The sequence below is a fragment of the Phodopus roborovskii genome, unplaced genomic scaffold (assembly GCF_943737965.1).
Source record: "Phodopus roborovskii unplaced genomic scaffold, PHOROB, whole genome shotgun sequence".
Classification (NCBI taxonomy): Eukaryota; Metazoa; Chordata; class Mammalia; order Rodentia; family Cricetidae; genus Phodopus; species Phodopus roborovskii.
The window spans coordinates 22,746,361-22,766,143 of record NW_026126416.1 but is presented as its reverse complement, the minus strand read 5'-3'; the positions used below and the strand labels follow the sequence as shown (position 1 = coordinate 22,766,143).

The following is a 19,783-nucleotide window of genomic DNA, read 5'->3' as shown; positions in this document are numbered from 1 at the left end:
CTGCTTTCTGTCTGTCCAGCCTCAGAGTCCCTGAAGACTGCTTTATGGCCTAGGCAGGAGGCACCTCCCACCCAAATTAAGCATCTGGTCCCAGGCCTAAAAGACATCCATCCCCTTAGGGTGCTAATGCCACAGCTTCATGTGGTACCCCTTCCTCCAGATGAAACCGCCCCATCTGCGAAGGATAGGGTAGTCTCCCAACCCCAGAGAACAAAAGGCCCCCACTGCTATCTACTGGAACTTTTATTTATTAAGGACTCTATCCCAACCGGTCATTAAAAACCAAGTACCACAGACCTGAGGGGTAGGAGCTGGGAACAGCAGTGGGGAAGATGAGGGACAGCAGAGGTGGCGAAGGCGAGAGGACAACAGCAGCAGCAACGGGGCACCAGTGTCACACAGAGCCACTCCGTCCTCCCCCGGTCCCTAGCTGCAGCCCCTATGGCTTGGGTGGGGGAGGTAAATCCCACCCCAGGTCCCTCCTCTCAGATGGCCTCCTTAGGACTCAACCCATTTCTTCAGTCAGGAGACTCAGGCACATGGGAGAGGAGGAAGAGGGAAAGGGGGCCATGGGTGAGGCAGGACGGTGACAGGAATGAAGGCAGAAGTGGGAGGCATGAGCAAGGTCTAGCCCGGCCACGCCCACCCAGGGGAGAGGCGAGGAAGCCACACCATCACGCAGCATGTCGGGAAGCAGGTGGAATTTAAGGCTCAGGGGCTCAGGCAGGCAGGTAGGCAGGCAGGCAGGGCCCCAGGCCTCAGTCAAAGCCGTGCCAGTCACTGTGTTCTGAGTCGTACTCCAGCTCAGCGCCCACACACTTGACACCATCCAGCAGCATGGGTGTACCGTGGTGCCGGTCTGCAAGGCAGGTGCCACAAGTTAGTGTGCTGGCTGATTCCACAGGGACCTCTCCCTCGAATTGGCTGGGGATCCTGGGGAGGACCCTGCCAAGGAGATTAGACACCCCACCCCCACACCCCCACCCCCGTCAGCTTCAAGAATCTCTCGAAGCCGGTCTCATGCCTCCTTCCGGCCAGACCTACCCTACTCTCACTCACCCATGACCCGTGCCTGCACCATCACACGCACACAGGTGCCTGTGTCACCTTCGCAGGCCAGCAGCATCTCCTCTTTGAGGACGCCCTCTTTGTGTGCTGAATACTCACACTTGATGCTGTAACCTGCCGGAGGACAGGATGGAGGGGCAATCAGTACCTCCCACAGCTCCTCTGTTTTGTCCCCAGCACTCACAGTCCTCTACCCAATAAACCTTGCTGAGCCTCTTCCAGAAAGAGGCGCCGTGCCGTTAGTCAGTCCCTCCAGAGACCCAGCCCTACAAAGCTAGCACAGAACTTAAGAAATTTCCCGTTCTTTCAAATAAGGTCAGTGTGTCTCTGGCCTAACTCAGCATGGCCCTCGAGATCCAGTCATCCTTCTAAGAAAATGGTCCCCCCGGTGCCATATGGGAAGCCGGGAAGGTGACAGAGAACAAGGAGAGGTTGTCAGAGTGGGCTATGAGCAGACGGGAAGGCAAGAGGAAAGGCCTTCCTGGGTTCACCGACGGGCAAGCCGTCACCAAGCAGTAGTGGTGGGCACATGGGAGCGAAGCTGGAGCGCAGCAGCGTACCCTGACACTAGCATTCCAATCTCTCCAGCTTGGGGATCAGGAGTGGGACAGGACCAGAAGCCAGCCGCAGAAGCAGCCTAGAACCCACAGCCAGAAACTAGTGCTAGGTATTAGCCATCCGAAGTTGTCCAGCTCCAGCCTTTTTATCTGGGAAGATGAGAAGGAAGACAGTCCTCAGTGGAACCTCTCAGTGAGGGTATCGTCAGGCAGTGGGCAGGTGCAAACCCGCAGTGTAGGAAGGCAAGGGCTGAAACCGCTGTGTTCCCACACTGGAAGCTCAAGGAGGTGCCATGCCCCTGACTTTTGCCGAGCTGCCTATTTACCCCACCCAGGGAAAGGGCAAAGAACCTCACATTCTCACTCCCACTCACAGCAGGCTGTCATGGCTTGAGGGCAGGCCTCTAGCAGCCCAGGAGAGGACCTACCTTCAGGGATGGAAGTAACACTGAGGAGCTTGAGGTGCAAGCTGTGGACAGGGGCTTCACGGATGTCTTTGCTCAGCCTGCGCACTGGAGGCAGAGTGAAGGTGATCTCATACCTGTGTAGGATCTTCAGGAAACCAACCTGCAGCGACAGGAGGAGGAGAGAGGCATCTTCACCCGCTCCTCCCAGGGCTTTGGAGTCTGCCGCCTATGCTGCTGCAGGGCCCCGGAATCTGCTTTCCTGGGAACCTAACTCTCGTTACTCTCCAGCTGTCCACCCTCATGGCTCCAGGCCTCTTCACAGAATCCCTTCCTCTTAAGGCCAGCACCATCCCTGGCGTCTGTCTCAGAGGCCCCACAGGCCTCAGTGGTCAGTTTTATAGGTAAGAATGTACAAGTCAGGAAATGGCTGCCTAGAGGTCACATAGTGAACATCAGAAAAGTCCTTCCTAGACCCCGTGGTCACTCCTGTCCTGTGTGGTATACAGTAAGAAATCAGCCGGTGCCAGGCAGGGGGAGCTCAACACCCAGCCCCTGTCCAGACCCAGCAGCCAATATCAAGAACAAAACAAACAAACAAACAAAAACACAGTAAACCAGCTGTGGGAGTCCACAGCTGGCCACAAGCCAAATATTAACCACTAAACCTGTGATCCTATCTGCTGACACATGATAATGATGGCTGCCTACCTGCCCACTCAGAGGTACCATGTGACCAGTGACCTCTGCTCATGGCCCAAGCAATTTCTGTCGTCCAGATACACTGCTTGGCCAACCAGTGTTATCCCTCTGGGACAGACGCCTTGGGAAATGTTTGGTGTAAAGGGTCATAAGCTAACATGGCTGCTGAGCATGTTGGCATTTATGAGCCAGGTACAGTAGCTCACATCTACCCCCAGCACTAAGGAGACCGAGGCAGTTGGGCTGCCACAAGTTTGAAGCCAGTCTGAGCTACCTACTGAGTCTTAGGCCAGCCTGGCTACACTCTCAAAACAAAGAGCTGGGCATATAGTTCAGTTGGTAGAGTGCCTGTCTGGCATGCATGACCCTGGGTTTGATCCCCAGCACCAAATCAAATCAGACATGGTGGGGCATACCTGTATCCCCAGCACTCTAGAGGTGGGGGCAGAAGGACCAGCAGTTCAAGGTCATCCTTGGCTACACAGCCAGTTCAAGGACAGCTTGAAGTACATGAGACCCTGTCTCAAAAAACAAAACAACACAATATTTTTTTAAATTTGGGGTTTTGTTTTTCATTTATTTATTGGGGGTAAGAGGTGGGCTTAACACACACGCTGTAGTGCTGGGAGGGCAGAAACCAACTTGCTGGAGTTGGCGCTAAGCTTCCACCATGTAGGTCCCAGGGACCACGCCTAGGGAGTCAGACTTGCCAAGTACCTTTACCTGCTAAGTAAGCCATGTCATTAGCCCTCAAAAAATGTTCAGGCCTAGTGAGCTGGCGCAATGGGTTAAAGGGTGCTTGCCACTGACCTGGCAACCTGAATCTAGCCCCCAGGACCCACATGGTAGAACTGACTCTTGCCAAGTTGTCCTTCCCAAAAATAAATAAATGTAAAAAGTAAAAAGGCTTTCTGGGAGCTGGTAGGATGACTCAGTGGATAGAGGCACTTGCCACACCAGCCTTGGACCTGGCTTCAGTGCAGTCTGAAGGAGGAAGGAGAGAAGTGACCCCACACAGTTGTCCCCTGACCTCTACGTGTGCACTACAGCAATGCAGTATGGGCGCACACTGTCACCATTTTAAAGACTCTGACTATATTTGTCTGCTGTGACCTGGGGCCCAGCTGTCCCACTTGCACAATTTACCAGGGAGATACTCAAAGATGCCAGGACGATGCTGATGAACAGCTACATTACAGCAGGACTGGAAACAACAGGAGCACCCAGGGACACAGAAGCAGCCATGGCATATGCCAAATACCAGATGGGGTAAAATCTCACTGAAAATTATTTTCTAGCAGGCAGGAAACAGTTTGCAAACAGAAGCAAGCAAAAAATACCGTGTCCACTGTGATACTAGCTTTAGGAAACAAAGCTTTGAAAACAGTGCAGTAAGATCTTCCCCAGGGTCACTTCTGGGTGGTGTGAGTATGACTATGGCTACACTTGACTTTCCTGTTAAATTTTTAGTGCCTTTTTAGTGGAACCATCAGCTGCAGAAGAGTGAATAAAGGCTTTAGAATTGGTCAGAAATGAATACGAACCTTGGACCTCTCTGAGAAGGGCAGCAAGCCTGTGGGGCTAGTCTCCATGGACCAGCCCTCTGGCCTCTCACCACAGGGCACTCCTGCTCAACTCTGGGACCCTGTCTAAAGGCCTCAATTCTCATTCTCCCCAACCCAGTCCCTCCAACAATTCCTTCCTGTCCCTTCCTAGCACATGTGGAACCTAATAGCATCCAAGCAGTTGAAGGGGTCATGCTCCTGGGTATGTGAGGTTTCATGCGCCATGAATAACAGTGCTACTAAGTAAAAGATTCAGGGCAAAGCTGACACAGCTCAGTAGAAGTGTGTGTTTAGCATGCACAAGGCCCTAGGTTCCTTTGAGATAAAACCACTACAAGGAGCCAAACCAGGCAAAGAGTAAAAACTAACACCTCATCATCACCATAATTAGCGACATTACACACACACATCCTTTCATTCTCACAGCAACTTTGTGGGGCGTGAATAGCCAGCTAGTGCGATGGCTCAGCAAGTAAAGACTTGCAGCCAAGGATGATGACCAGAGTCTGAGCCTTGGAGCCCACAAAGTGGAGGAAAGAATAGACTCATGCAAGTTGTCCTGTGACCTCCGTGGCAAGCACGCTTCCACAAAACAAATAAAGGTAAGAAACAGAAACACAGGGAGGGAGGAGACAAATGGGAGCAAACTGCCCAAGGCCACAGAGCCAGGACAGCATGCCTACATCTGACCCAGACCCATGACACCTCAGCCTCCAACCAGCTTTCTATGGCTCTTGTCTGGATTAGGCCAATGACAGTAGCCTTGAGTCAAATGACACTTGTTTAAATCACTCACTGATTCCCTTACCTCCCATTTTACAGATGAAGAAACCAAGGCTCAGAGAGGTAAAGATGTGCCTGTGAACTCAGCTGTGGAAGGGGGTCATATAGTTAGGGTAGTTTCTAGAAGCCAGGATAGAGGAAGGTGAAGTGAAGCTGATGACAGGGAGTTCACATACCTTGACTAGAAAGCTGTTGTCACTCTCCTGAGTAACCATGACAACGGAGTCATGCAGCTTTTCATCAAAGTGGACATGGCTCTGGGAGCCTTCTGCATCATGGCCTGCTGCAAAGCGGATACTTCGGACTCTGGGCTTATTGCCTAGGAAGAGGAGGAGAAGGCTCCAGGGGCTGCTGGATTCACTTACCTCCTCATTTCCTCCCCATGCCCAGACTTAGCATACACTGATGAGGCCCCTTCCAGGTAGATACTGTTAATCTTGAGGCCTGAGCATCCCCCCCACACACACACACCTCCCTGTGTAGTCTTCCCACAAATATGCACTCCTCGGTATAAATAGAAGAAAGAGTTGCCAGGTACTGGTGGTTCATGCCTTTAATCCAAGCACTGGGGAGGCAGAAATAGGCAGATCTTTGTGAGTATGAGGCCAGCCTGGTCTACAGAGAGAGTTCCAGGACAGCCAAAGAAATGCTGTCTGGGAAAACCAAAAACAACAAAACAAAACAAAGATTCTGGGACTGGCTGATATGACCCCTCACTTGGAGAGAGAGGTTGGCACTTTCTCTACCATCATGCAGTACAGAGATGGACCCTCCACAGTGTCACGTTCTCCATCCCTGGCATCTATTTTTTATTTGTTTGTATGTCTGTCTGTCTCAGTTTATATGCATAATGTGCAAAGCAAGAAGGCACTGGATTTGCCAGGTGTGGTGGCATAGACCTTTAATCCTTTGGGAAGCAGAAGGCAGGTAAATCTTTGTGAGTTTAAGGCCAGATAGCACTACACAGTGAGACCCTGTCTTTTGTTTTGTTTTTCAAGACAGGGTTTCTATGTATTGCTTTGGAGCCTATCCTAGAACTAGCTCTGTAGACCAGGCTGGCCTCACAGAGATCCCTCTGCCTCTGCCTCTCTGCCCCTCTGCCTCTCTGCTCCTCTGCGCCTGCCTCTGCCTCTGCCTCCTGAGTGCTGGGTAGGACTAAAGGCATGAGCCACCAACTCCCAGTGAGATCCTGTCTTTAAAAAAAAAAAAAAAAAAACAGGAATAGATACCCCAGGAACTAGATTTATAGGTAGCTCTGTGCTGTCTGATGTGGGTGCTGGAAACTCAACCCGGGTCTTTGGTAAGAGGACTGCTGAGCCATCCCCTCAGCCCCACTAATAGTGTCCCTTCCACGTTTGTTAAGTGTATGAGATAGGCCCAGCCTGAGACTCCTGATAACCCCAACCAACCTGGGGAACAGCGATAAGAACAAATTCTAGGGAATATAGTTACAGTAGGAGAAATGAGGTGTTAAAAAGCACACTTTTGAAAAACAAACAAAACAGCTGGCCATGAAAAGGCTGTAGGTGCCACTCAAGATAATGGCCACTAGCAGCTTAGAAGCTGAGAAGCCTCCCAGTCCATCCCACACTGTTTTCTCCTCTGCTAGTGTAGATGAGACGTATTAGCTATCACTGTGATGTGTTGGGATTCCTAAGGCCAGAAAGGACAGGGATTAAGACATACTGAGTGGCTAGGATATGGCCAAGAAGAGCCTGGACATTCAGCCTATAGGAAGGAAGGGCATGATCCCAGTCCTCTGTGACCCTCCAGCAAGGCTTTAAGCCCCCCCCCCCAAGAGCCTGATCCAGAATGATTTTGGTGGGAGGGCCTGAATTGGCATTGGCCTAAGTTCTTGGATACTCAGTAGAAGCTCTGGGATCCAGTCAGACAAAACCATCATCCCTGTTGAGCCCCCGTCAATGTGATTCTCAAATCTTACCAGGTTTCCTTTGCCTAAAGCTTTCCAGATTCATGTTGATCCAGGTCTATGATGTTCACCCCAGCCCTTCATGTCCTTTAAGACTGCTACCAGTGGAACAAAGGTACTGACACATGGGGACACAAAAGCATATACTTCCATAGAATGGCAAACCCAGGAGCCAGCAGGAGTCCCTGCTAGGGCCTGGGTGATCTCCTGGACCCAGGACAGGCACTGGCATATTCTGAACAACACTGAGACATACCACATTCAGGGCTGAAACAAGATCAATATGCAACAATACTCCATCTGCCAGGGGTCACTCCAAGCGCTCATACAAACCTACAGACGCAGGAAAGCACTTACCTCTGTTGGCTGCAGCCATGGACACCTTCCCTGCCACTGGGCAAGACACACAGCTCCTGCTTGACACTGCCACTCAAGCTCAGCAGCCTGCCATGCTCCAGAGACAAGGGCAGGAACCTGAAGGATGAGGTATAAGGAAAGTAGGAGTCAGGACCACCCATCAGCCCATGGGAAAAACCTTTGTTGCTTTCAGAAAGTACAGGGACATCTGCTTGACCCCTCTAACGCACACATCTCCACCCAGCCCTGACTGATATCCAACTAGCTTCAGTTTCCAAAGTGCCAACTGAGAATTCGTTTGTCCAGCCAACCTAAGGCTGGCAAGAAAGACAGCTCAGAAAGAAAGGAGGCTTTACTGGAATTTTTCAGAGGCTATTTCTGGCATTGCTAACCCCAAAGGGCAGCCCAAAGGATTATATTATTCAGGTATACACCCAGTTCAAGTGGATACAGATCAGTCAACAGTAGGCTTGATGCGGGCAAGAATAGATGTCCTCATAAGATTTCATATTCATATTCTGAGAGTCAGTCAGAACCACATATAGAGCAGAGTCCTATGGAGGGGGTGTGCTCCTTTCTGAGCCTGATATTCAGACCCTAACCTGACTCATGGAGGACCCAAGGGCTGCCTCAGTGTGAAAGTAAGTCTAAGGAGCTGCTGAGATGGACCAACAGGTAAAGGCACTTGCTGGCAAGCCTTATTACCTGAATTTCCTCTGAGGTACCCACATGACAGGAAAGAAACAACTCCTGCACTTCTCCTCTGACCTCCATACTTACACTGGCTAGTGCATGTGCAAGTGTACACACACACACACACACACACACACACACACACACACACACACACACCAAAAGAAATAAAATAGAAAAGAATAACCATGTGGCATTCTTAGGATGCCTCTGATGGGTAGGGTGGAGCCCATTTAAACATCAAAAGAATAGTGAGGGCACATGGAATACACAAAACCAGCAAACACAGAGATTACAAAAAAGGCAGAAAGCAATCCAAACAAACACAAACCCTCATGTGTCACCACTGAGGGCAGCAGTGCTCAACTCTCTGCTATGGAAACTGTCAATTAAAGAGAAATAATACAGCCTATATCTTGTAAGTGAACTGCCTTCTTTAGAGGCAACTTCCTGCTTATAACAAAGGATCAAATGCTAAGTCATCTGAACTCCTAAAGAAACAAATGCCAGAGGCAAGGGCACTCAAGATCCTGAACCATGAGACACTACACAGATGCCCAGGTAGCATTAACAGATGATCTATTGATCCTAAGGGAAAATTACTCAAGATTGCAATAAGGAGATATAATACTCACTGTGGGACAACCAACACATTCATGCCTCCTGATGTGAGACAGCCTGATGCAGTCACAGCATCTGTGACAAAGGATGACTGATGAAGATGCTTAGACTAGACCTAACTGACCTCCGTGCCCAGCTTCTTAACACTAAAAACATGGGATGGTAGAACAAATTAAACATCTGTGAGTGTGCAATGGCACACTGTGAGTGTGCAATCCAAAAGGCAGGATATGCCACAGGACAACTGACCTGTTTCTTTCAAACTTGCAAGGGGGTGGGGGATGGGGAAACGACAGGGAGATTGTTCTAGATATAGAACTGGGCCGCAGCCTGTTTTTGTTTATTTGAAAATAAAGTTTCATTGGGCCACAATTCCTCTTGTTCATTTGCATGCCATTTGTGACAGCTTTTGCACTAAAACAAAACTACTTTGAATAACTGTAACAGAGAGTATATGGCCTACCCAATCTAAAATGTTTATCTATCATCCTGTGTTAGATTTACACACGTAAAGCACCACGAAGGTAAAAAAATTCTACAAGAAAGCCTACCCTTTCCACCTCATCAGTTACAAGAAATGGTGGAAGGAGCTTCTAGCTCCCTATAAAAAGAAGACATCTGCAGGGCTGGATGGCCCAGCAGTTAAATGTACTGCTTTGCAGAGGACCTGAGTTCAAGTCCTAGAACCAATGTCAGACAGCTCACAACTGCCAATAACTCCAATTTCAGGGGATCTGAAAAACCTCTTCTGGTCTCATCTTGGTACCCACACTCATGAGTACAAATCCCCCACAGAGATACGTACATACAATTAAAAATGAAATAAATCAAGAGGGTGGACATTTGGAACTGAATGTGGTGGCACAGCTTTAATCTCAGTACTGAGAAGACAGAGGTAGGTGGATCTCTATGAGTCTGAGGCCAGCCTGGTCTACATAGAAAGGTGGTCTTAAGAGAAAGAGAGAGACAAAGAGACAAATATTTGGAAACCTGGAGATGTAACTCGGTAGTAGAGTGCCTACTTAACATGTGGCATGACCTCAGCACTGCATAAATTAATAAAAGACATGAGAAGGACTGGAACAATGATTAAGAGCACTTGGCTGTTCTTACAGAGGACCTAGGTTCAGCTCCCAGCATCAACACAGCAACTCAAAACCAGGGGACTGATACCTTTCTGACATCCTCAGCTACAAAGAAAGTTTGAAGCCAGTCTGAAATACTGATTTTATCCAGTGAGGGAGTGGGATTGTACTATAAATGTATGTCCATATTTTTCAGAGAAGCACACTGAAGTGTTTAGAGATGAGTGACCCAGGAATGACCTTGGATAGTCCAGAGATTGAATAAAAGCCGCAGAGCAATGTACTAGTCAATGGCTGGGTCTGTCCAGGGCATGAACTCAAGGTCCCCTGTGTACTGAGGAGTCCTGGGAACCACTGGGAATGAAGTTGGCCTGTCTTTCTTCCCCACTGCCTATTGCCAGACAAGCCCACCCAGACTTAGGTTAGGGTGTTCACAGCTTGGGTCTCAGGACAGCCCTGGCAGGAAAGAGGCCTCAAGAGATACATGGAAGTCCAAGATTTCAGACTGTGGAATGCAGAAGCAGGCAGAACAGTAACAGACATCATCAACCCCCCTCACAGAAGCTACTTCCCAGGCCCTGGAATGAAGAGAGGCAAGCTGTGCCCTGCTCACCTATGGTGAGGGTGGCTTGGTCAGCTTGCCTCCAGGGAGCCTAGCCTCGGAAGAGTTGACTCCTATTAACATTCCTAAAGTGGTAGGTTCCACTTTAGGCTGTGACAAATGACCAGGGTGGCTGGCCTTCTTCCTTGCAGTGGCTGTTCCAGACATACTTCTACAACCCTGGGACACCATGGTCCAGTGTCCATACCTTAAGACACTTCCTAGAGATGTGGGTGAAACTTGACCAGCAAAGGCTCCCGTGAGCCCTTTTCTGATCTGGAGTAGTCCAAGTCTACCTTTGCCCAGGCCCTCAGCCAAAAATTCCCCAACTGCCATCTACACTTAAGCTCAGCCCCAGCCCTAGCATCTTCTTTTTAGGAAAGCAACACACATGCCACTCCAAATGCCGGGGAGGGCCTAGCAGCTGCCCCTCTCACTCTCTGATTACTTGTTTTCAATCTTTCTTACCATAAAGGGCATGACTGTAGCATTGCCACATCTCCAGCATCCATCAGAGCACCAGAGAGGAAGGTGAATTCAGTTTACATTAGCTGACTGAATAAATGACATTCTGAGGGAAACCCCACTAGGACAGATATGGTGTGGGTAGGGCCAGTGACCCTCAGGAACTTCTCACCCTACTCTCTTAGCCAACTCCTGCTCTGAAAGGCAACCTCCTCCCAACTGAGGTTTCCTTCCACCCTTCTTCTGGAGGGTTACGACAGCCAGTTGGTTCCCTGCTTGTGCCCATCCTGAGATGAGCAAGCTGCTGAAAGCAAGATCTCCATTTCCTGCAGTGGCCAGGAACTGCCTGTAACCCTGGGAACCATGAGGCAAGTAATTGCAAGGACCCACAAGAGCCTGGAAAACCAAACCTCCTTTCACAACAGACAACCTGCCAGTGGCTGCCCCATGGGAGCTACACTCATCCACACAAGTTCCTCATTAGAAGCAGGAAAAGAGGCCACTGAGCCTCCCCCACTGTAGTCCCGTCCACAGGGAACTGCAGGCCACCTCACAACCCCTAGCCTTGCACCTGTACTAGCCATATTCCTACTGTCACCCAAATCACACAGACCCCCAGGGGCAGCAGTCAATCTAATTCAGATTCTGCCCTTGTTGGCTGTACAGATGAGCCATTTTATTTCTCAGACAGAGTATAAACAGTGACCTGTTCTTCCCAGGGCTTGGTGCAGCTGTACCTAAAACACTGTGAAAATGTTCCCACCTCAATCCCCAACCACTGCAAAAACAGCTCTGAGGGCCCAGTTCCTAGAGCAAAGGCAATTTCACTGGAAGAAAAGCACCAGAAAACAAGCACTTCCGGTCAGTCTTGGAGGGTTCCACAGGGAGTTCAGTCTCTGAAACTAGCTAAAAGGTTAAAGGGGCATCTCTTGCCTTCCCTTCCCTTCTTTCTCCCTCATTCCCTAGGATCCAAGTTCCCAGGAGACTATGGAGAAGGCTGCTGAGCCTTTCCTGCTTCAGCCCCCTCATCTGGCAAAGCAGATGATGCCCCTGTGCTTAGGTGGCTGTCAACAAATCAGGAGTGAGAGGAGTGAAAACTGGGTATGGCAGCAGGCAAACTTGGGAGGCAGAGGCAGGGAGACCAGGAACCCATGGGCATCCTTGGCTACACAGTGATTTTGAGGACAGCATGAACTACAATGAGACAATATCTCCAAATAAGTAAACAGATAGGCAGATAAATAAATAAAACAACCTGTACAAATCAGGGATGATATCCTGAAGAGCTGCAGGATTAGGAAGATTGGAAAGCTGAGGCCTTGGGGATGCTTTTAGGGAAACTGGAGTAACAGAAAAGCTTTATGGGTACCTTTCCTAAGATCTAGCATGTGGGTAAACAGCTGGATGGTTACAGAAAAACCCAGGCCTTGCCTGAATCCAGTTCTGGCTGCAACTCCAGCCTACCCTGTTCTAGTGCTCAAGCTCCAAGCTAAGAGCCAAAGGTGGTTTATTCATGGAAAAGCGAGATTCTTTTCCATGCAATTGTGACTGTCTTCCTCCTGAATACATACCTCTTCATCCAGAGGCAGACCTCCAAGTCCCAAGGTATCACAAAGCCAATTTCAGCTTGACCTGTGCTGTGTAGCTGGGAGCACATCCCCAAACCTTTCTCAGCCTCCTTTCTCAATCATTCTCCAATCACCAGTTTCAACCTAATAGGGGCCTTTCTCTATTCCAGACCAGAAAACCACCTTCTATTCTTCGTACTACTTCCTCCCTTACAGCCATCCTGGGACCCAGTCACAGTTCAATCAACCTAGTATAAGCACCTAGCCTGCCTCCCCTTAAAGCTCAAAAAACACCCACTGGAGTCTCAGATGGGGCCACATGGAGGTCAAAGGTAAAAGCAATCTTGCATCAACTCAGCCTTGACCTATCTTCCAATCCCCCTTCCCCAAAGCCAACGATGCATGGACAGTATGGGTGTTTTGCTTTCTTTCGCAAACAGAGGAGGGAAAGGTTGACCTGTAAAAACGGTGTTACCATGACTCCTGTCTACCAACAAGTGCTGCCCTCCTCTGCCCAGCATCATCTTCCCATATTCCTCTCAGCCCTCAGCCAGAGGAAGGTGTTGCGATTTCTCGGGCCTCTAGACTGACTGTTCCACCCAAGAAGCAGAGGCCAAGGAGTGACAGCTGCTCCTGATCTCCCTTCCACCCACCACCACCCTCACATACCATCCCCCACACACACACACTCCAGGGTGCAGAGCAATGTCCCCCCCCCCATCTCTGCATCCCACCGCCAAGATTAAAAAGGAGAGACTCAAGTTGCCCAATGGAGCCCTGTTCACTAACAAGAGCACTGGTCCAGAACCTAGTTCAAACCATTTCTGAGAGACACTGGGGAGGCTCTGGTTCTGGCAATGTGTCCTTTAGTATCGCCATCGCTGTGGGTGTGGCACTCCCCACCCCATTATTATTGTCTTCTTGGGGGACAAGAGCAGCAGGATGGGCCTCAGACGTACCCATACCGAGCGCAAGACAGGGCTCTGTCTGTCTGAGATAATGCCCGGCGCTCTGAGCTCGTCCGCCTGGCTGACGCAGGAGTCTCCGGAGCCGACACTCCCAACATCAACATCCTCCTCAGGATCGTGCCCAGGCACCGGAGGCTCGGTGCCTAGTCTTCCAAGGTCACACAGAGACGTAGAGACCAGGTGGGAAGGGGACGCCAGCCCTATTTACGTCCCCGCCCTCAGGTGTCACTTGTACCCCAACAGCTAACCGTCATTTGTGCCCAGGACCCCACATCCCCCACCCCATTCCGCTTCTGCAGAGTTCTCCAGGCCAGAAAGCAGAGCCTCCAGCTCCAGCACGGAGGGGGAGCTCAGACCCGAGAGCCGACTCTGTGCACTAGGTGAAGCCGGGAGGGCCCATCTCACCTTGCGGGAGAGCACCGCGGCCAGGCGGGCAGGAACGACCACGGACACAGCGGCAACAGCGGAGCAAGCTCTAGAGCGCGAGGAAGAGCCCCGCGCCGCTGCAGCCCCGCGCCACGCCTTCTCCTTCTTCATTGGCTTGAGGGGCGGGGAGGGGCGGGGCTATGGCACTTCAGACCAATGACTTGGCTCTAAGAACCACCAATGAGCGAGGGGCTCCCCGTATCACGTGGGCGCGGAGGCTGCACCCCACGAGTCGGCGTCATCCTAGCCGCACGAGCGCTGGCGGGGAAGCGGGAGGGCAGCTGGCAACCGCTGGTGGACGCCGACTACAGCGGCCTTCCACACGAGGCTTTCGAGCCGCGGCAGTTTTGTCTAAGAGCTATGCAATCATCTTTCCCAATCGACTGGATCTGGATTTCACTGTCTTCCTTTCCCACCGCATTCCAGATAAACATGAGAACAAAGAAAGGCACGCGGTGTGGGAGTGGGGGAGGGAGCCTATGCGGGCGCTCCCGGGGACAGGAGCTTCTGCTCTCAGTCTCCAAGGAGGCGGTCGCCATGGCAGCGGGATGCGCATCGACCCACCCTACAGGGTGTGGGCGTCTCCATAAAGCACGTGGGTAAGAGGCACAGCCAAGGGTTTTGGATTTTTGCCCCGGGCCCACCTGTCGGTGCGTGAATTTCTCTACCCTTATATGCACTGACGTCCAGAACACACAGTGAAAATTTGCTTGCTTTTCCAATAGAATGTGGTCCCTGCCTTTGAAGAGTCCTCAAGATCCAGACCTTGTGTCTTCATGGCCATTAACTTGATACCTGACCCTCTTGTCTGCTATTGTTTTCATAGCATGCTTGCCTTGTTTCAGAGGGCCCAGAGCTTCTCAAACTTTTATCAGTGTTTTGGGTGGTACGTGCGCTCCCTACTGTTGAGAAAATTCTGTCCTCCAGCGCGGACATTGAGAATTTTTCATTCTAATTCCAGCCTACTCAACCCCCACTCCCACCTTTCCATAAACTCTGTCATGTATTCCCCTGTGTCTGCTCTTGGCCAAGTCAGTAGAACTGATGTATAATTACTTCTCCGTCTGTTTGCCCCTAGTTCACAAAGAGATTCTGATTTCCAGTCTTCTCTTGAAATATCAGATCTAACAATATATACTCACATTCACATTCCAGATAGGAACCAGGGCTTTGTAATAGTGGTTTCTGCCTCTTCGGTAGAAGACATCATTGCCATAGTTTCCTCTGATCCCTATTTCTCGGGTTTATTTTACTGCCTGTGTTTGTGCTGACTTTTCTCTTTTCATACCCTTCACTTGAAATTCATCTTTTAGTGAGAAACACAGACGAGTTGCCAACAGTTCAAAGTCTGGGGCCATTTTCTATTTGTCAACTCCTTTTAACCAGTTTCTTGGATACATAAAATGAGCAAGTTACTGTGCTTGGCTGCTCCCAGTGTAAGGTACCCACAGTTTACTGTGAGAACACCACATTTTTAAAAGACCGGTGCTTTCCTGCCAACACTCCTCACAGTCCCAGACTCTGAGCATCTTGGCTACCTGGGAAAACCTGTGAGATGGAGCTGCCTGTACTAGGGCGTGCTGCATGCTTCCAGAAAGAACACAGATGGTTCTGGGAGTAAGTTTTAGGTGTCATGAGAACACCAAGTTAGAAGTTGCATGGCTGTTTTGTTGCTTCTCGATGGGCCTGTGCACCAAGAAGAAGGTATGCCAACATCAGAAATGCCCTAGCCTATAAGATTCCTGTGCCCGGAGCCTTATTCAAAGCTAGGACACCAGGCTCTGTGGAGTTGGAGACCGCTCCAAGTTAAGAAAACATACAGGGTACATGGAAAACTTCACTTCCATCTCCAGAGTACTCTGAGCTTTATTAAAAAAAAAAAAAAAAAAAAAGCTGAAATCAATTTGGAAAACTTATAATAGATATCTAACAAAGCTGATAGATGCTTGGAGTCTAGAGAGATGGCTCAGTAGTTGTAAGCTTTTGCTGCTCTTACAACCAGGATTTGAGTCAGGTGGGGTGTGGTGTGGTGGTGCACACCTTTGATCCTAGCACTGGGGAGGCAGGGACAAATGGATCTCTGTGAGTTTGGGGCCAGCCTGGTCCACAAAGAACAGCCAGGGCTGTTACACAGAGAAACCCTGTCTCAGAAAACAAAGAAACAAGCAAACCCAGGAGGGATTTGGTTCCCAGCACCTGCAGTCACAACTGCTTGTGACTCCAGTTCCACACACACACATACACATGTGCCCGACCGGAGAGGCAGTCAACAACGAACCAGGGAACACCTAGAAGAAAGCGGGGGTGGGGGTGGGGGTGGAGGTGGGGGGTGACACGGGACAAGGGATACAAAGAATGAACAGTGAGACAGTATTCTGATCAAGCTGGCAAATTTTATATTTTATTTTCTCAGGGGAGGCTTATTATATAGTTCTGTGGACAGGATGTGAGCAGAGTTTGTAGGTAACCAGGGCATGGGCACTGGCATGTAAGCAGAGTGAGAAGGTCAGTAGAAGGAATACCCTAAATTGTTTAGTTAACCTGTAATTGGCTGTAAATTGCAGCAGTAGAGATAGCCCTGGGCTATTTTTTAGCTGGCTGTGAAACTGCAAGCCTGTACCTTGGAATGGTCTGCTGAACATCCTGTTTATTTTTTAGGAGGGAATAATTTTCTATCTCAGATACCTGAGGTTGTGAGGATGGTGATGGTCCCCAACACAAAATTAATTGTTTTTGGTTTCCAAGATAGGGTTTCTCTATGTAGCTTTAGAACCTGTCCTGGAACAGGCTGGCCTCCAACTCACAGAGATCCACCTGCCTTTGCCTCCTGACTTCTGGAATTAAAGGCATGTGCCACTACCACCTGGCTGAAAATAAATTTTTGGTGTTAACAATATTATTTCTCTCAATATGTGTATATACATATGAATTTTATATATACATATATATATGTGTGTATATCAGCATTTGTGATGGCCCAAATTGAAATAATTCAAATATATATATTGGCAATAAAATAAGCAAATTAATTACACTATGTTTATATAATTATGCCAGTGACAAAGAACATGCTGAATACATGCAACAATATGGATGATTCTATAAGACAATATTGAGCAAAAGATACCAGACATGCAAAAAAAAAAAAAAAAGAATGTACACTCTTGAATCTTAGTGTGCTTGTTTTTGTAAATACATGTATGTATTTTTCTTGAGTATATGTCTTGGATTTGCTGGTATATTACTTTATAAAGTGCTACTTAGCTAGCATGAATTTTTCAAATTCCTTTTTTTTTCTCTCTCAAATTCCCTTCCACATATGTTTTGAATAAGGGTGGTGGGCCACAGCAGACATTTTTGCATGAAATTTAAAGATAGGAAGAAAAATAGCAGCAATATAGAATTTGACATTTATAGGCTCCAAGGAAGAGCCCCCGCAGGCTTTGTTGATCTGCTGACTTACCTCTCTGACAGGGAGTAGCAGCTATGCCCACAAGGACTCTCTGTTTCCCTTATCTTCCTTCAGGTCAGATGACAAAGTGGGCCTGCTGCTTCTGCAGGTTCCCCCGAAAGAAGACTGAAGGCAATGAGAATTGGTACAACTTTCCCTTTGTTCAAGAGCTTTACCCCACTGTGCCCCACTTTGCATCCATCTTACCCTCCCAACTCCTAATGTGTAAGCTTGAAACTCCAGCATTAGATACAAAAACATTGACTTTACAGGGGCCAGGGGCCGTTTGGCCTATAATCCCTGCTACTTGGGAGCCTGAGGCATGAAGATCAAACATTGCAGATTCATCAGTGCTCAGAGTGAGTTGAAGCCAGTCTGGACAAATTAGTGGGATCATGTCTCAAAATTTAAAAAAAAAAAAAAAAAATAGTTGAGTGTGTGAATGGGAATGTATCTCAGAGGGAGAATGCTTGCCCAGCATGGGTAAGCCCCCCACCCCCACCCTGTGCTCATTCTCTAGTACCACAAAAGAGGTATACGAGCCTCACGGAGACTGTCTAACCATCTTCAAAAGTTAGCTGTATTTGAATCCCTGTGAGAAATGTCCTATGGTGATGGAGACATGGCACAGTGGTTAGGGGTATGTGTTCTCCTTGCACAGAACCCAAGTTTGTTTCCTAGCACCCACTTCAGACAGCTCACAGTAACTTTTAACCCCGGATCCAAAGGTGCCTCTGGCTTGCATAACACCTATGCTCGATAAGTAAAAATGAAAAGCCTGCTTGGACTTAAAGTTGAAAAGGACGCTTGAACATCCTTTCAGAGTGTTCTAACTTTTTTGAGATGGGGTCTCTCTAAGCAGTCTTCAACTTAAAATCCTGTTCATCCACTTCCTGAGTTCTGGGATTGTAGGCATGAACCAACCACACCTACAAGCCCAGCAGTGGGTGGGACTGTAGTAGGTCTGGGGTACTTCGTGCCTTTGTTATGTTTCTTCTCCTCTACACACAGGGAAGTGTGTTACATTCTGTGTTCTGCACCTCTTGTAGATCTGTGAAGATTCATTTATGAACGAATTTAACTGGGCCACAGGGCATCTAGTCACTTAATCAGCGTTGTTCTAAGTGCTCTGTGGGAGTGTTCTGGGACATCAATAGGGGAGTGAATCAGATCCACCCTATCTTCTGTGGGTAGGCTGGCCTCATCCAATCAGCTGAAGGACTGAGTAGAACACAAAGGCTAATGGTCCCTTAGGCATAAGAGAATTCTTATAATCTGATGGCTTTTGAACTGGCACCTCAAACTCAGCTCCACCCAACCTCTTCAGACTCAGGCAGAAACACTGGCTCTTGCTGAGTCTTGAGCCTAAGCCTAATGGCCTTTGTACCAGAACTATCCCATCAGCTCTCCTAGTTTTCAAGCTACAGAATCTTCATGGGAACTGAATGAATCATTTACCTTCTCGTACCTATACCAAGTCAACCTGCTGACCAGAGAACTCACCAGCCACCATAACTTTTGTGAGCCAACTCCTTATACCAAAGCAATCAGTCTCCTTCTTTCACTTCTGCTTTATGCTGACTTCAAACAGTTCTTTTCTGGAGAACCCTGACTGATACAAAATTCTTCCATGTTGCTATGTTGAAATTTTCCTCTCTTTTAGCTACATAAAAATCCTGCTTGGATAGTTATTTCCTATTTTTACTATTAGTAATAGTAATGTAGCAATTAGTAGGCTCATACCCTAATAACTGTACTGTATAAGGCGTTATCTGAAGGACAAATTTTATAATTGGGTTTGCCAGGTTAAAGAATGTTATATGTGGTGGCATATGCCTGTAATACTAGCACTCTGGAGACAGAGACTCTACAAATTTGAGGCCAGCCTGATCTATTTAGCAAGCCTTAGGCTAGCTAGGGAGAAACTGCCTCAAACAAAATAGATAAATATATCTGTCCTGATATTATGACATTGTTACAAAAAAGAGCATGGTTGGCTCATAGCAGAGGCAAACACCAATAACTTGTGGCATTCCTTTGTTTGCTTGTACTGTGCAGTGCTTCCAAAAAATAAATTACCAGTTTTTCCATTGATGAGGGAGTGAAGCAACTGGCTGTCTTACCTTGCTAATTGGAGTTTCCGTAAGTACAAACACTTCAGATAACTGTTTGGGTATTTTCTACAAACAGATAGGTGGCTATGTTTTATGTTAGGGTCCCAATAGAAGTATAGAAGAAATTTGTTTTTACTTTTTGTATTTTATTCCTTTGCACCCCACCCCTCCTAAAACAAATGTATGTATGTATTTATTATTTTTGAGACAGGGTTTCACTATTTAGCCCTGACTAGCTTGGAACTCATTATGTAGACCAAATTGGATTTGAACTCACAGGATCTACAAACCTCTGCTTCCCGAGTGCTGAAGCGAACAGTGTGTACTACCAAATCTGGGGTGTTTTGTGTGTGTGTGTGTGTGTGTGTGTGTGTGTGTGTGTGTGTGTTTAAATCATGGGTATGCTTAATCTGTTCAAAACATTA

At 48.4% G+C, this 19,783-nt stretch overlaps 1 protein-coding gene across 1 annotated transcript; it reads right to left on the bottom strand.

The window, feature by feature from the left end:
* Positions 1-232: 232 nt before the first annotated feature.
* On the bottom strand, positions 233-13,914 carry Adissp (adipose secreted signaling protein). The gene is made up of 6 exons (XM_051183359.1): positions 13,773-13,914; positions 7,367-7,483; positions 5,256-5,398; positions 2,054-2,192; positions 1,060-1,182; positions 233-859 (listed from the first exon to the last, which is right to left on the bottom strand). Exons 2-6 carry the CDS (start codon positions 7,383-7,385, stop codon positions 759-761), a joined length of 525 nt encoding a protein of 174 aa, XP_051039316.1. The 5' UTR covers positions 7,386-7,483; positions 13,773-13,914; the 3' UTR covers positions 233-758.
* Between the last annotated feature and the right edge of the window lie 5,869 nt (positions 13,915-19,783).

Coding starts and splice junctions, on each gene's coding strand:
- Adissp (XM_051183359.1), bottom strand. Junction 1,183..2,053: donor TGTTACTTCCATCCCTGAAG/GTAGGTCCTCTC, acceptor GTCCTCCGGCAG/GTTACAGCATCAAGTGTGAG. Junction 860..1,059: donor GGTGCAGGCACGGGTCATGG/GTGAGTGAGAGT, acceptor CCTGCCTTGCAG/ACCGGCACCACGGTACACCC.